The 14899-nt window shown below is 43.8% G+C and overlaps 1 protein-coding gene across 8 annotated transcripts in view; it reads right to left on the bottom strand.

Annotated features, from left to right (window-relative positions):
- Sox102F (transcription factor Sox102F) overlaps positions 1–14899 on the bottom strand; it is a 417100-nt gene that overhangs the window by 192638 nt on the left and 209563 nt on the right. For all 8 annotated transcript variants that reach the window (XM_070282385.1, XM_070282381.1, XM_070282382.1 and 5 more), the window contains one exon: positions 2607–2700. In XM_070282385.1, the coding sequence (XP_070138486.1) occupies positions 2607–2700 (94 nt within the window). The remainder of the gene's footprint in view (positions 1–2606; positions 2701–14899) is intronic.

Raw genomic sequence — 14899 nt, 5'->3', positions numbered from 1 at the left:
GGAAAAGGATGATGCCACCAAGGACGCTTTCTATGCGGAGCTCGACCGAGCTTGTGGCCGCTGTCCTTCCCATGACATTAAAATTCTCCTCGGGGATTTTTTTTCGTGCCAAACGAAACAATCCTGCCTTTGTGGTGCTCCTAGATTAGATGTAGCTCCCGCACGCTGGCCAGTTGACTCCGAATCAATTTCTCCGGACGTCCATATCGAAAGCTTAGCTGCTTCATTACAGCGATGTAACTGCCGTCCTCGCTTCACCCCTTAAGGCTTTCACTAGCCTTTGCCATCACTAGCCTTGCCGTTGCTGCAGATTTGGTAATCGTAGCTGGATTGATCAGATCGTTTGATTGAGACTGCTGCTCCGTTTATCTGTGTACACGCCCTTCCAAATGTCGTAATAGATCCAACTCAAATAATGCGAATAAAAGAAATGACTCCGATTTAAATCCCGAAAGCTTCCTCTAACAAATAGCACTTAACCGAAACAAGAAAATACCAGATCTTATAGCAAAACAAACACTAGGACATAAGCGTTGAGAACCGCAGCATCTCCTTTCTCTATTTCTGGGATCGCTGATCGGAATGCCTGTGGCCTCCACCCTCAACGTAGCTTTAGACTACAGTCCGTGTGGCCAGATACAAACATGGGCTACCACATCCGTTCCGCTACCACTTTAACTTTCTTGTTAAAGTAAAAACCAAGTATATTTTTATGGATTCCATTTCCTCCTCCTTGGTATTCAAGGTGCCTCACTAACCTAAAAAATTTTAAAAATAGGCTCTTACTAAAATATAAAAAAACCTGCAGTCGTGTTGATTTTTCAAGATACCTACTAGCTCTAATTTAGCCCTACTAATTTACTCAGGATCCAAAGCAGTTTTATATAATATAATTTTGTACACATATAACATTCAAGCAGCAAATCTTATTTTCTGTCCGTCTTTCTCTGAGTACAACTTATTATCTAATCTTGTAAAGGTCAACCCCATTTATTCGCCACGCCCCGACGGAGGTCCAGGCTGTGTGCTAAAATACTGCGCCAGGGCTCTGTGCAAACCACTTCATAGACTTTTCAATTAATTTTTGGTAACCTCGATTTTTCCCCTTAATTGGAAGGAATCTTTCATAATTCCCCCACACAAAAAAGGAAAAAAGTCCGAGGCTGCCAACTACAGAGGCATCTATAAGTTGTCGGCAATTCCTTTATCATAGATGGCTTTTGTAAGGAATATCAAACCGATGTAATTTACACAGACTTCAGCAAAGCATTTGATTCAGTTAATCACTCACTCTTGTTGAGTAAACTGAATATGCTGGGTTTTCCTATAGACCTCTTAACGTGGATCTCCAGCTACTTAGATTTGGTTTTATTAAAAGGTGGTCAATAGAATTTAATGACCCCTATAGAACCAAAACATTATTCATTTCTTTGGTCCGTCCTATACTGGAGTACGGTTCATGTGTCTGGAGTCCCCAATATGGAGTACATAAGGACCGCATAGAATCCGTACAAAAGAACTTTTTAATATTTGCCCTTAGAGGTCTATACTGGGATGCAAATCTTCAGCTTCCATCCAACAGTAGCAGACTTTTACTTATAAACTTACCTAGCTTAACAAATCGTAGGACAATGCTCGGTGTAGTTTTTCTGCATAACCTTATTAACGGGGATGTAGAAAGCCAGCATTTACTAACACGTTTAAAATTTGACATTCCTAATAGAATCACTCGAAACTTTAGTCCTCTGTTCTTTAGCCATTGTAGTTCGACTTATGCACTGCATGACCCTTTTAGGGTATTATGTTCGAACTACAATGGTCTCTACTGTATTACATCTCTTCCCTGTCCGTCTAATTTAAAATATAGAATTTTAAATTTCCTTACTAACTCCTCTTAACAAAGCTTAACAAATTTCAAATAGCTTAATATGTACTAACAAATCGTTTTTCGAGCGCCCCTTGGTCGTCTGGGCCACTAAGCTTTGTGATGAATACAGGAATGCTAGCTGATGCTCTTATTGATGCACAAGCCATTTCCAAATTCTAAAAGATCGGTAAAAAAAAAAAAAAAAATAACGTTTTTTGTGGGTGCGTAAGGATTGGGTGTCTATATCCTATAGCTTCCATACAGCTGAACGATTGCAAATTGTCCGATAATGATCGAGAACCTTATAAGAAGTTCATTATGTCTGCCAATTTTCAAGTCGGTAGCTTTATAACTAAGAGACAAGTTGCTTATCGATATGCTTATGAACTCGGAAAGTGAATCAGATGAAAAACAAATAAACTTCACAGCGACGGAGGTGTCCCCTTCACTGTGTTGCACACTTTTTCCAAAATTATAATACTCTTGCAATAATAAAAAAAAAATGTTTTAAGAATGGTGAGAATTTATTTCAAATGTATTTTAGGAAAAACCACTTTTGCTGCCGAAAATGGTGTGCAGTTTGAATGAATTCTAGGCTAATTTGAGGCGTTAATCTGTGTGTTAATTTGTCTGTAATTGTCTGTGAAAGTCAAAGCCGGAGCCTTCCTGATAACTTTATTCGTGATTTCGATGCATGATGCATTCGATCATTTATTAAAGGTATTTGTGATTTACTCACCAAACAGCGTAGAAGTTGAATTCGTTGAAACATATTCATATCCGTTTGTTTGTTGTCATTAATATTTTTTTCTCCAGAAGCCATGGAGGTTTTTCTGAAAGAGAACCAAAATAGTAATAAAAAAAAAGGCTTGACGAGGTGACGAATACACAAGACACGCCCAACATATCTGATATCCATTTTTGGGACTAAAAATGCAATATAAATATATAAAACTACAACTATAGCTAAAGCTAGATTTCCTTTTTTTTTTTTTAGTTTTTCTTGCCCTTTCGAATAAGAATACTTATTTAAGCGTGTAACTTAATGCTGACTATCTACATCGCCATTGATGAAGTTATGTAGAAAATCTACTCCCAGCATTTTTCTACGATTAGCTAAGTTTGGTAAGTTTATTAGATAGAGTCTGCTACTGTATAATGAAAGAAGAAGATTTGCATCCCAGTCTTAACGCCTGAATTATGTGGTCCTGATGTACTCCATATTGGAGACTCCAAACGCATGAACAGTGCTCCAGACTGGGCCGTAGCTAGCATGGGGCAGGTGGGGCGGTGCCCCAGGGCCCCGAAGGGAAGGGGCCCCGCCGGGACAAAAGACTTCCGTATAGGGGGCCCCAAATTTACTTGTTGCCCCAGGGCCCCCGAGGCTCTAGCTACGGCCCTGGCTCCAGTATTGGACGGACCAAAGAAATGAACAAACTTTTAGTTTTTTATACCCTTGCAGAGGGTTTTATAATTTTGTCCAAAAGTGTGCAACGCAGTGAAGGAGACATCTCCGACCCTATAAAGTATGTTTACGTGAGGGGCCGGTGTGCCGCAACTTTAAGGGGGGCGAGCGCGGATGCGCTCTTCAGCGCGGGTGCGCTCTTCAGTGCTGGTGCGCCCCCACCCGCGCTGAAGAGCGCACCAGCACTGAAGAGCGCACCCGCGCTGAAGAGCGCATCCGCGCTCGCCCCCCTTTGCGCTCTCGCTCCTTCGTCGGCCGTCGTCGATCGTATTTTTTCTATTACTTTTGCCTTGTTTTTTTTTCTAAGTTAAGTTAGTATTCGATGTAAGCAGCCCAATAAAGCTGACCGCGTTATATCCAGAGGAAGACGCCCCCAACTTTTTATTTATAATTTCATCCCTCATCCTGGAATCTTTTGCGGAAACCACGCCCCCCTACAAACATTGGTCCTTCGAGCCGGATAATTACTGGATTTTCTTCTGCCAGCAGTTCTCGGCATTGTTCCGCCAAAAGATAAATACATTTTTCCGTCCCCATCTCTCTGCCGGTCTTCAGCAGTGATCCGAACATTAAATTTCGTTCACACTGCTGCAAGATTGTTTTTTCCTCCGTGTCAACTCCAAGTCCGAGTTTTCCGACACAACGGCAGGTTGAGATTTTCTAATAATCTATGTACATATAATAATCTTAAAATTCGGCAAATTTTTCTATCCGTCTCCGTTTTGTGTGCTGCCCATATTCCTCGCCGTTTTCGGCCTCTCCGTTATTCATTCGCTTGCCAACGGTCGAGGCATATGTGCATCCGCATACATACATACGCACATACATATTTTTTGGTGCAATTAATCCGCGAAAAAGTTGCAAGTGAACAGTGAAATTGTGTGGTGACAAAAAGAAGGCAAAATTAATATTGGCTACCGGTGTGAATTATTTCCGGAATTTCCAAATTCACCGAACAGTCCGCCGCTGTCGTAATATTTGTTTTTATCTTCCTCAATCAGTGTCATTTTTTACACCACATAACTTTTCTGTTCCCCCAATTATACAGTCCACTTATCAAAGCTCCACTGTGTCAACAAATGCCCACATGCCCTTACATATATCCGTACCTGCATGCATGTCCATATATTTTCTGCCTTCAATTCCAGGAAATATATAACCGATAAAATTTAACATATACAGTCCACTTATCGAAGCTCTACTGTACCATCATATGCCCTACATGCCCTTGCCCTACTTGCATGCATGTCCATATAATTTCCAAATATTTTCTGCCTCCAATTTCAAGAAATATATAGCCGATAAAATTAAAAAAAATTTGCATTTTCTAAAACCAACAATTATAAACCGCCATTTCACTACAAATCCGTGATTGTGTCGCTTAAATTCTCGACCTAGCCGTGTTGTGTTTTTCGGTTCTGTTTATTTTTCTTTGAGGTACGTACAGGGTGCCGACGGCATAACCGGCTGCATAACAAAATAGATTAAAAAATTTATTAATTATAAATTTATGTATTTATAATTATAACTACGAAAATTTATTTAATTCTTATTTTCCGTTTGAGCAAAGGGCCAGGTTTTTTAATTCACCTTTCCGGCCACTCAATAATTAAAGTCGAAGATTTAATTATCGGAAAATTATAATTAATTAATTTAATTATCCACCTTCTGTCCGAATAGAGCCGCGGTTTTTAATTCCATCTTCCCGGCTTCGTGTTAATTAAATTCAATTAATTAAATATTTAGGTTTCAATTCCACCGTTCCAGCTTCGTGATAATTAACCTCAATTGATTAAAAATTAAGATTTTCAACTCCACCCTTCTGGCTCCATCATATTTAAATCCGAAAGTTAGCCAAAAATTAATTATTGATATTTTTGTGTGTTTAATTCAAGCCAAAGTTAAGTCCACCTTCCGGCTCCGCAAATTCGAAAATAGTGAAGAGTTTAATATCTCAGTATATATTAAATTCAGTACGAACCACACAAGTCGAAATATACATACATATATAAACCGTCATCATTTTTTTCCGAACAAGCACGAATTTTCCGGTACTTTTTCCATTTTTTCGTGCCTCCAACTCTGCTTCTACTCCGCATCCGGCAACATCCGCCTACAATCCGAACAAACCTCGTCTCCTTTTGGGTTTTTTCTGGTGCCTGAAGTTTTTCTTTCCACATTCGAATTGTGCCGCACACGACTTTCCTTTCCACATCGGCGCCACTAGTTCGCACTTGCTCCTTGTAATTGCCTTTCATTTGCGATCTCACCGTTCTCATCACATTAGTGCGACCGGCCACCACTTCGTACGAGGCACCTGTTGTGCGAGTCAGTCGACAAGCGCTGACCAGCGAATTGGACTCTGAGAATGCCCACGGGAGACGACAAAAAGCCGCGTTCGATCCCAGCCATCCGTTTGGACAGATCTCAATCCGCATCTCCGCGGACGCCTCTTTTGAAGCCTAAGGCTACCAGTGCCAGTCCAAGGGCAAGGAGTGACGAATCCGTCAATACAACCCCTGGTCCTTCACAGAGGCAGACTCACTCCGTTGCAAAAATGGCTCCAAGTGCGGTCGAAGTGGCGTTGAAAAAGTTCATCGCCACAACAGATCGAATTATCCAATTTGAGGCTAACATAAGTACTCCGGGCGCCCCAGAAACGGAAATAGGCTCCCAATACATGTGCGAAGTTCATCGGGACCAAATTCAGGCACTATGGGAGAAGGTGGAGAAGAGCTATGAGAGCTGCTCCGATTTGCTAGCCGTGTCCGACGACAATGCGGCCGCCTCGACAGTGCTGGAAGCGAAGTACAGCTACTGTTACTCCGTCTATTCGAGATGTATTGCCCAGCTTCGGGAGAAAATTGCGTCCCAATCCACTCAGGCTCCCGTCAATGTCCACACGCCCGCGCCTACAGGCTGCCGGTTACCTCCGGTGGATACCGAGGTCTTCGCGGGTGATTATCTTCGGTGGCCCACCTTCAGAGACTTGTTTACGGCCATTTACATCCAAAACTCGCGGCTCACCCCGGTAGAGAAGTTGTTCCACTTATTGTCCAAAACAAGTGGTGACGCCCACGCCATTGTTTCTAAGGCTCCGCTTACCCATGAGGGGTTTGTCGCCGCATGGCAAAGCCTCACAGACCGCTTTGAGAACCGGCGGCTATTGGTCAACAGCCAGTTGAAGATCCTTTTCAACATCCAGGCTATTTCGCAAGAGTCCGGGGTCGCGCTGAAGGACCTGCAAGCTACCATTCAGAGTTGTTTGACAGCCCTAGAAATGTCCTCCGTTAATGTTGAGGCTTGGGACTGTCTCCTTGTATTTATGATTTCGTCAAAACTCCCCAAGGTCACACTTTCTATGTGGGAGCAATCCGTACATAATAAGGCCGAGATTCCAACATGGAAGGAATTAGATAACTTCCTGACAGAGCGCCATCGCACTCTGGAGGCCATCGACGACGTCAGGCCTAGTGGCTCCGTGCAATTTCCGCCAAGGTCGGGACTTCCTACTGCCCCTGCTCGGAGGCTCACTTCATACGAGACTCGAGTGGTTTCGGGCCAAAAGGGCTGCGATCTCTGTTCGAGGGAGGACCACCCCATTCGCTTATGTCCGCGTTTCCTAGAAATGGATGTAAATGGGCGCTCTGACTACATAAGGAGGAAGCAGTTATGTTTAAACTGTTTTGCCCGAGGGCACCAGCAGCGAGACTGCACGAGCGCCCATACCTGCTCCACATGCCACAGCAGACACCACACCCTCTTGCACCGCGGCAATCCATTCGCAACCGCTCCAAGTCCGCCTACGCAGCTTACCGCTCCAAGTCCGCCTACGTCAACAAACGGCTCAGAGGATCAGTCGAATGTGCAGGTGTGTTTCGCTTCCGGGTCAGGAGCCGTCCTACTGGGCACGGCCCTTATCAACGTGTGCCATTTGGGGTGCACCGTCCAGGCACGAGCACTGATAGACTCAGGCTCCGAAGCGACGTTCATAACGGAACGACTGTTCAACCTCGTCAAGCCTCCCTTCAAGACGATTCAAGCCCAAGTTTCCGGCCTTAATCAGACCATTTCCGCGCAGTCTACAAAATTGTGCCATTTCTCCATTCGGTCGCCGTCTAGACCCGGGCTACAATTAGAGACTGCGGCCTACGTTCTGCCGCAGTTGGCAGGAAATCTGCCATCATATCCGTTTTCGCGAGATCTTCTCAAGGGGCTGCCCGACATTCCCCTGGCGGACCCCCACTTCTTTGAGAGCTCCCAAATCGATGTGTTATTAGGAGCTGACATTCTTCCGTCCATTCTCCTCTGTAATTCCAAGGCTAACATCTGCGGGTCGCTTCTAGGTCAGGAGACCATTTTTGGATGGGTGCTGACAGGCCCATTGTCTCCAGCTACCCCCCGCAGCGTGTCAGTTTTTTCCGTACGAGTTGCCCGCAGCCTTGGTGACTCACTGGTTCAGGGTTTCGATTCAGGATGCGAGCACAACTCTGTCTCGACTCCTTCTTCGATTTACACATCGCATCACGCTGCACGGTGGCAATCAGCTGATGATCCGACTGATCCGTCACTGAGGAGCAGATGTACTCGAGGTACACAATCCTACCGATGCCGAGTCTGCAATGGGATCCATCCATTGAAGAGGTGTCGGCGCTTCCTACGCCTTAGTGCCGAGGAGCGGCTCCGAGCGGTTCTCGTGAACCGCTATTGCTCGAGCTGCCTGGCCCACGAGCACTCCGACGGATCCTGTCGGCGTGGGGACGGCTGTAAGACGTGTGGTCAGGATCACCACACGCTGCTGCACCCCGTGAACAAGGAGCACCGGTCACCGCCCGCGGGAGACAGTACACGGGGTGTCTCGCTCTCTCGTCGGCCGTCATCCGCCAACTCCCGGCGCGGTTCGGGTGTTTCTCGCCCTGCGTCCGCCATTTTCCGGCATTCCCAAACCGATCCACGGCCGCCGACCTCCCGGCACTCTTCGATAACTCCTCGGCATTCTTCCGCCACTGGCTGGCAGTCGTCACGCGCTCCACTGCTTTCGTCCGCCACTCATCGGGTGCCGTCCACCGCTCTTCCGCCCGCGTCATCCGCGCCTAGGCAACTTTCCGCCTCTCCTCGAGGGCCCTCGCAGGACGCGGTCGCTGCGCCCACCCTATCGTCGCTGCTGACCCGGAACAGCGACAACACCGGGACCCGGATCTTCGACACGGGGGCCTTCATCGACCCGTGTACGCCCTCTAGCTGCAGTGACGCATAGCTAGCGACGAGGGATCTATTGCAACCTGAGCGATTGCAAGGGGGGGAGGATGTTTACGTGAGGGGCCGTTGTGCCGCAACTTTAAGAGCGCACCCGCGCTGAAGAGCGCACCAGCACTGAAGAGCGCACCCGCGCTGAAGAGCGCATCCGCGCTCGCCCCCCTTTGCGCTCTCGCTCCTTCGTCGGCCGTCGTCGATCGTATTTTTTCTATTACTTTTGCCTTGTTTTTTTTTCTAAGTTAAGTTAGTATTCGATGTAAGCAGCCCAATAAAGCTGACCGCGTTATATCCAGAGGAAGACGCCCCCGACTTTTTATTTATAATTTCATCCCTCATCCTGGAATCTTTTGCGGAAACCACGCCCCCCTACAAACAAAGTATATATATTCTTGATCAGGATCACCTCCTGAGTTAATATGAGCATGTCCGTCTGTCCGTCTGTCTGTCTTTTTCTACGCGAACTAGTCTCTCAGTTTTAAAGCTATCGACTTGAAACTTTGCACACACACTTCTTTCCTTTGCACTCAGTATATAAGTCGGAACGACCGTATCGGCCGACTATATCCTATAGCTGCCATATAACTGATAGCTCGAAAGTGGTATAACTTTGGTGCTTTTAGAGTTAGAGAGTTTATATTTGACATGAGAGCTATTTTTGGCATGAGACACGCCAAATTTCATAAGGATCGGCCGACTATATCCTATAGCTTCCATATAACTGAACGATCTATCGACCTGAGTGAACGACCTTCTAAATATATAAGGTTGGGACTTTTCTTTAGATTTTGTATTATAATAAATTGGGTTATATTATCATATTCTCATAAGGATCGGCCAACTATATCCGATGTTTGCGATATATATCCGTTTTAACTGCAAGGGTATATCAACTTCGGCTCCGCCCGAAGTTAGCTTTCCTTTCTTGTTTTTTATTATACCCCTGCAGAGGGTATTATAATTTTGGTCAAATGTATGCAACGCAGTGAAGGAGGCATCTCCGACCCTATAAAGTATATATATTCTTGATCAGGATCACCTCCTGAGTTGCTATGAGCATTTCCGTCTGTCGGTCGGTCCGTCTGTCTGTCTTTTTCTACGCGAACTAGTCTCTCAGTTTTAAAGCTATCGACTTGAAACTTTGCACACACACTTCTTTCCTTTGCACACACGGAACGGCCGGGATCGGCCGACTTTATCCTAAAGCTGCCATACAACTGATTGATCGGAAATGGTTTTTGGTAGAAATATCAACTTTGTAATATATTTTGTATTATAATAAATTGGGTTATATTATCATATTATTATAAGGATCGGCTTACTATATCCGATGTTTGCGATATTTATCTGGTTTAAACTGCAAGGGTATATCAACTTCGGCTACGCCCGAAGTAAGCTTTCCTTTCTTGTTTTTCGTGAAATTCTTTTGAACACCTTTTAATTAAACCACGGACACCTTTAGCCATTGTGGAAATAAGGTCGGAAAATTTAAGTTTCCAAAGATAACTTGAAAAGTATTTTAGCACACAGCCTGGTACTCCATTGGGGCCTGGCGAATAGACCGGCTTCACCCTTAGAAGATCTGATAATATGCTATAGACGGATAGACGGACAGAAAATAAGATTGGCTGATTGAATTTTGTTGTATGCGTAAGGGTAATCTGTCGTTTTGGGCGGAAAATAATCTTTTTTTGAAAAGATTTTGCGAAGAAATCGGCATCAGAGGTCGCAGATGAATTTTCAAACGTAAGCAGAGGTGTTACAGAAAGTTATAAAAAAGTTCGTCGGATACTGAGTAAATTGAATTCAGCAGCGGCAAATATAATTCCTATAACATTCCTATAACGTTTGCACGGTAAAATTTGATCGAACTAGTAGATATCTTGAAAAATCGATACCATTACATGTTTTTGTACCCTTGCATAGGGTATTATAATTTTGGTGAAGAGTGTGTAGCGCAGTGAAGAACACATCTCCGACCCTATAAAGTTTATATAATTTTGATCGTGATCACCTCCTGAGTTGATATGAGCATGTCCGTCTGTCTGTCCGTTTGTCTATTTCTGTCGCAAGCTAGTCTCTCAGTTTTAAAGCTTTCGTCTTGAAAAATTGCACACTCTCTAGTTCCTTTGCACACAGTATTCAAGTTGAAAAGGGATCGGGGTAAGGGTATATTAACATATAACTGATGAATCGGAAATGCTATTACTTTGGTGTTTTTAGAGTTTTAGAGTTAGAAAGATTTAATACGAATGGCATAATAGTTATAATAGGTTGTCAAAAAAGTCTTGCAGTATATCCGATAGTTCGTAGTTTTTGTTTTATTCGTCGCATCTGTTCACGCTAGAGCTTTTTGGAAATCTATTTTTATGCGCTAATACGTGTTTGATTTATTATTGGCTGGGCGTCAGTCATGAAACCGTTATAAGCCATTTAAAAAAGCTTGGATTCAAAAAGAAGATCAAAGTATGGGTGCCACACGACTTTACGCGAAAAAAAACATTTTTATCCGTATGGATGCATGCAAATCGCTTCTGAATCGCAACAAAATCGAACCGTTTTTAGATCGGATGGTGACTAGCGATGAAAAGTGGGTCACTTGCGATAACACAAAGCGAAAACGGTCGGGGTCAAAAAGCGGTAAAGTTGCCCAGACGGTGGCCACGCCTGGATTAACGGCCAGGAAGGTTCTGCTGTGTGTTTGGCGGGATTGGCCGGGAATCATCTACTACAAGCTGCTCCCCTATAAATTCAGACCTTTTCTGCCAACCACCCGATCGCTTGAAGGCGGCACTCATGCAGAAGACGCCATTTTTGATCAACAGAGGCCGAATTGTCTTCCATCAGGATAACGCCAGGCCACAAAAATCTTTGGTGACGCGCCAGAAGCACGAGCCGGATGGGAGGTTCTTTTGCATCCACCGTATAGTCCGGATCTCGCACCAAGTGATTGCCATCTATTTCTGTCCATGACGAACGCGCTTGATAGTCAGAAGTTGGCCACAAGAGAGTTATGTGAAAATTGTCTCTCCGAATTTTTTGACAATAGGGATACGAGCTTCTATAAGAGGGGCATTATGAAGTTAGCATCTCGACATTGAACAAAACGGCGCATATCTGACTTAAATCGGATTATTTTAACCAACTATATGAACAATTGAAAATTCAATAAAAATACTGCAAGACTTTTTTTGACAACCTTAAAATTATATAATATTTTGTAAAAAATAATACAACACCAAATTTCATAAGGATTGGCCGACTATATTCTATATATATACTATATAGCTGCCACATAACTGAACAATCGAAAATTACCCAACTTTCGTTTTTTTTAAGACAGAAAGTTGGAACTACGTACAGATTCTATTTTTGGTCAGTTGATCCGAGCTTCCGTTCAGTTATATGGCAGCTATAGGATATAGTCGGCCGATTCCGGCCGTTCCGACTTATATACTGCGTGCAAAGGAAAGAGGGGTGTGTGCAAAGTTCCAAGACGATAGCTTTAAAACTGAGAGACTAGTTCGCGTAGAAACAGACAGACAGATGAAAAGCGCACCCGCGCTTAAAACCTCATCCGTGCTGAAGAGTGCATCCGCGCTCGCCCCTCTATGCATTCTCCCTCTCTCGTCGGCCGTCGTCGATCGTCCGCTCTGGTTTATATTTACGTCTAGCGTTTATGCTTTCTAAGTTAAGTTCAGTACCATGTAAGCAGCCAAATAAAGCTGAACGCGTTGTTTTGATTTTACCAAAGACTTCCCTGACTTCTCATTTAATTCTTACTCCTGGAGTCTTTTGCGGCAACAACGCCCCCCTACAACACTTATATCAACTCAGGAGGTGATCCTGATCAAGAATATATATACTTTATAGCGTCGGAGATGTCTCCTTCACTGCGTTGCACACTTTTGACCAAAATTATAATACCCTCTGCAAGGGTATAAAAATATGGTTCACGCTATAGCACCAAATTTTGACCAAAATTATAATACCCTCTGCAAGGGTATAAAAATATGGTTCACGCTATAGAACTAAGAGATTGACTTGCTGAATTACGATCAAATAATAACTTAAAAATAATGTTTGCCTTTTGTTAATTATTTATTCCCTCATTGTTCACAGCGCTCATGATAACTTTATAATACATTAGTCTAGAACTGAGTAAATTTTTTGAAGAAATTATAAAGTCTGGTAAAAACTGGTGGTAGAATAACGTTTGCCAGGTCAGCTAGATTATGTTTATATTTAAGCGTCAATCATTCTAAGGCTACCTCAGCTACGAGAACCACATCTGCAGCAAGTGGCACACCTGGCACAATGTTGCAACACTCGTGAAAAGGATCCCAAGAAGAAGGAGAAGTCTGGAGAAGGATCTCCTACATGCAAGGGCAAATAAAGGAAAGGCTACTCTTGCGATAAGGACATCCGTAGCAATTAATTCGGAATCAACTGGAGAGCAGCCTATTAAGGAGCACAACATAGGCAGAATTTTATCGTTTGTCACGAAGGAGAGCAATCTTGAAGCGTTTTTAGAGTCCACCGCCAGCGGCGACCAGCGCCTAGGAAAACCCACCATGATGTAGGAGCCTATGTAGGAGGTTGGACTGGCCCAGAGACGCGGCCGTGATAAAACCGTATCCTACGTTAGTGCTCTTAAGAGAGTGGCTAAGTGAGCTCGCTAAGCTGGTATGTACTATTACGGACGTGAGCAAAAAGACAACAAGCAAGATTGTAACATTCGCTTAGCGCGGGAATACCGTAAACGCTTCAAGGTGCATGGACACTGATCTCCGGGCAATCATGGCCATAGATGAGTACCACTACGTGGACGATTACGTAGACAGCTTTGCAGACAATACTAAAGCTATTGGCGTTTCAAAACGGGTAAGAGAAATACATTCAATCGCCAGCTCGGCGAAAGTGGTCAGAGTAAGAGTAAGAGTATTGGGCCTGTATTGGCATCCGGCCACAGATGACTTCAGATTCAGCGTCAAATAACATGGGGTTACCAGCAGCCGATCGGGTTTTTAAGCAGCTTCATGATGACTGCCAAGCTACTGATGCGAGAGATTTTGTAGAAATGAGTTACTTGGCATGAGCCTTTGTCAGACGAGCTAGCCGCAGCATTCGAGAGCTGGCGGCAAAAGATGAACTATGTGAGGGAGTTTCACGCTACTACTTTTGTACTGGACGAGTATGAGCACTTTAGCTGCACGTCTTCGAGGATTCCACCTAGTCAGCGTTCGCTGCAACGGCCTACTGGCAGGCCACCTATAGATGACACCTCCAGATGACGCAATCAGGCCGAAACGCCTTGCCGACCTAAAGGGGCCCATCTACAGGCGAGCATGTTGGGCGAACATGTTGTGCTCGACGAAATTTTTCCTGTCCTGTTTCCTGTTCCTGTAGTGTTCGTTGTCGAATTTTGTGTTCGTCAAAATGTTCCAATAAAATTGAAATCGTTCTATTTTGACAACGTTGGCAACAACATGCTCGCCAATGGATGGCAATGTTGGCACGAACGTCAGTTGGAAAAACGTTTCGGTAGAGCAAAATGAATAAAAAGTTCTTGCTAGATTTTATTTATTTACTAAAAAATTAGCCTGCACGCCAAAAGCGATGCATATAAAAACAAGCATTTGCGTAATAATGCATGGGAAGTGCTAAACTCTAAGCTAAATATAAAGAATTCGATGAGCACGTCACACTAGACATCGTTAAGAAAAAAGTTAATTCGTTGCGTGTGTCATATAGACGAGAACTACAAAAGGTGCATAGAAGTGAAAAATCAGGCACTGGAGCGGACGATTTTTACCAGCCGAGCTTGTGTTACTTTAGTGACCTATCTTTTCTGTATGAAAAAGAATCTTCGGTCGATGGAATCAGCAGTTTTGATGACGGCCCAGAAAATGACATAGTAAGTATTTTAATAAAATTGAAAACAATGGTTTATTGTGCATATTTAGAGCATAATTTTATATTAAATTCAATCTTTCTGTCAAGGTACTGCTCCAATTGTGTTAAAATATTCGCAAAAGTTATCACGAATTCTTTTGGCTTTTTCTGGGCAATTGCCACCTGTCAACGGTTGCAAATCGTCCATTTGATGGTTGTAATGACTATCTCTAAATGAATTAACTGGATCTGCTGAACCTTGCAAATATACAGCGCCATTTCTCTTCGACAAATAGTTGTGCAAATAGCAACAACATAGAACTATCACCGAAGCCTTTTCCGGCTCTAAAGGGATAGTATTAAGAAGTATTATAAATCTGGTCACTATTATGCCAAATGCATTTTCCACTATACGCCTA

This window comes from Drosophila bipectinata, chromosome 4 (genome assembly GCF_030179905.1).
Source record: "Drosophila bipectinata strain 14024-0381.07 chromosome 4, DbipHiC1v2, whole genome shotgun sequence".
Classification (NCBI taxonomy): Eukaryota; Metazoa; Arthropoda; class Insecta; order Diptera; family Drosophilidae; genus Drosophila; species Drosophila bipectinata.
Note: the sequence above shows the minus strand (reverse complement) of the source record. Positions and strands in the feature narration are given on the sequence as shown.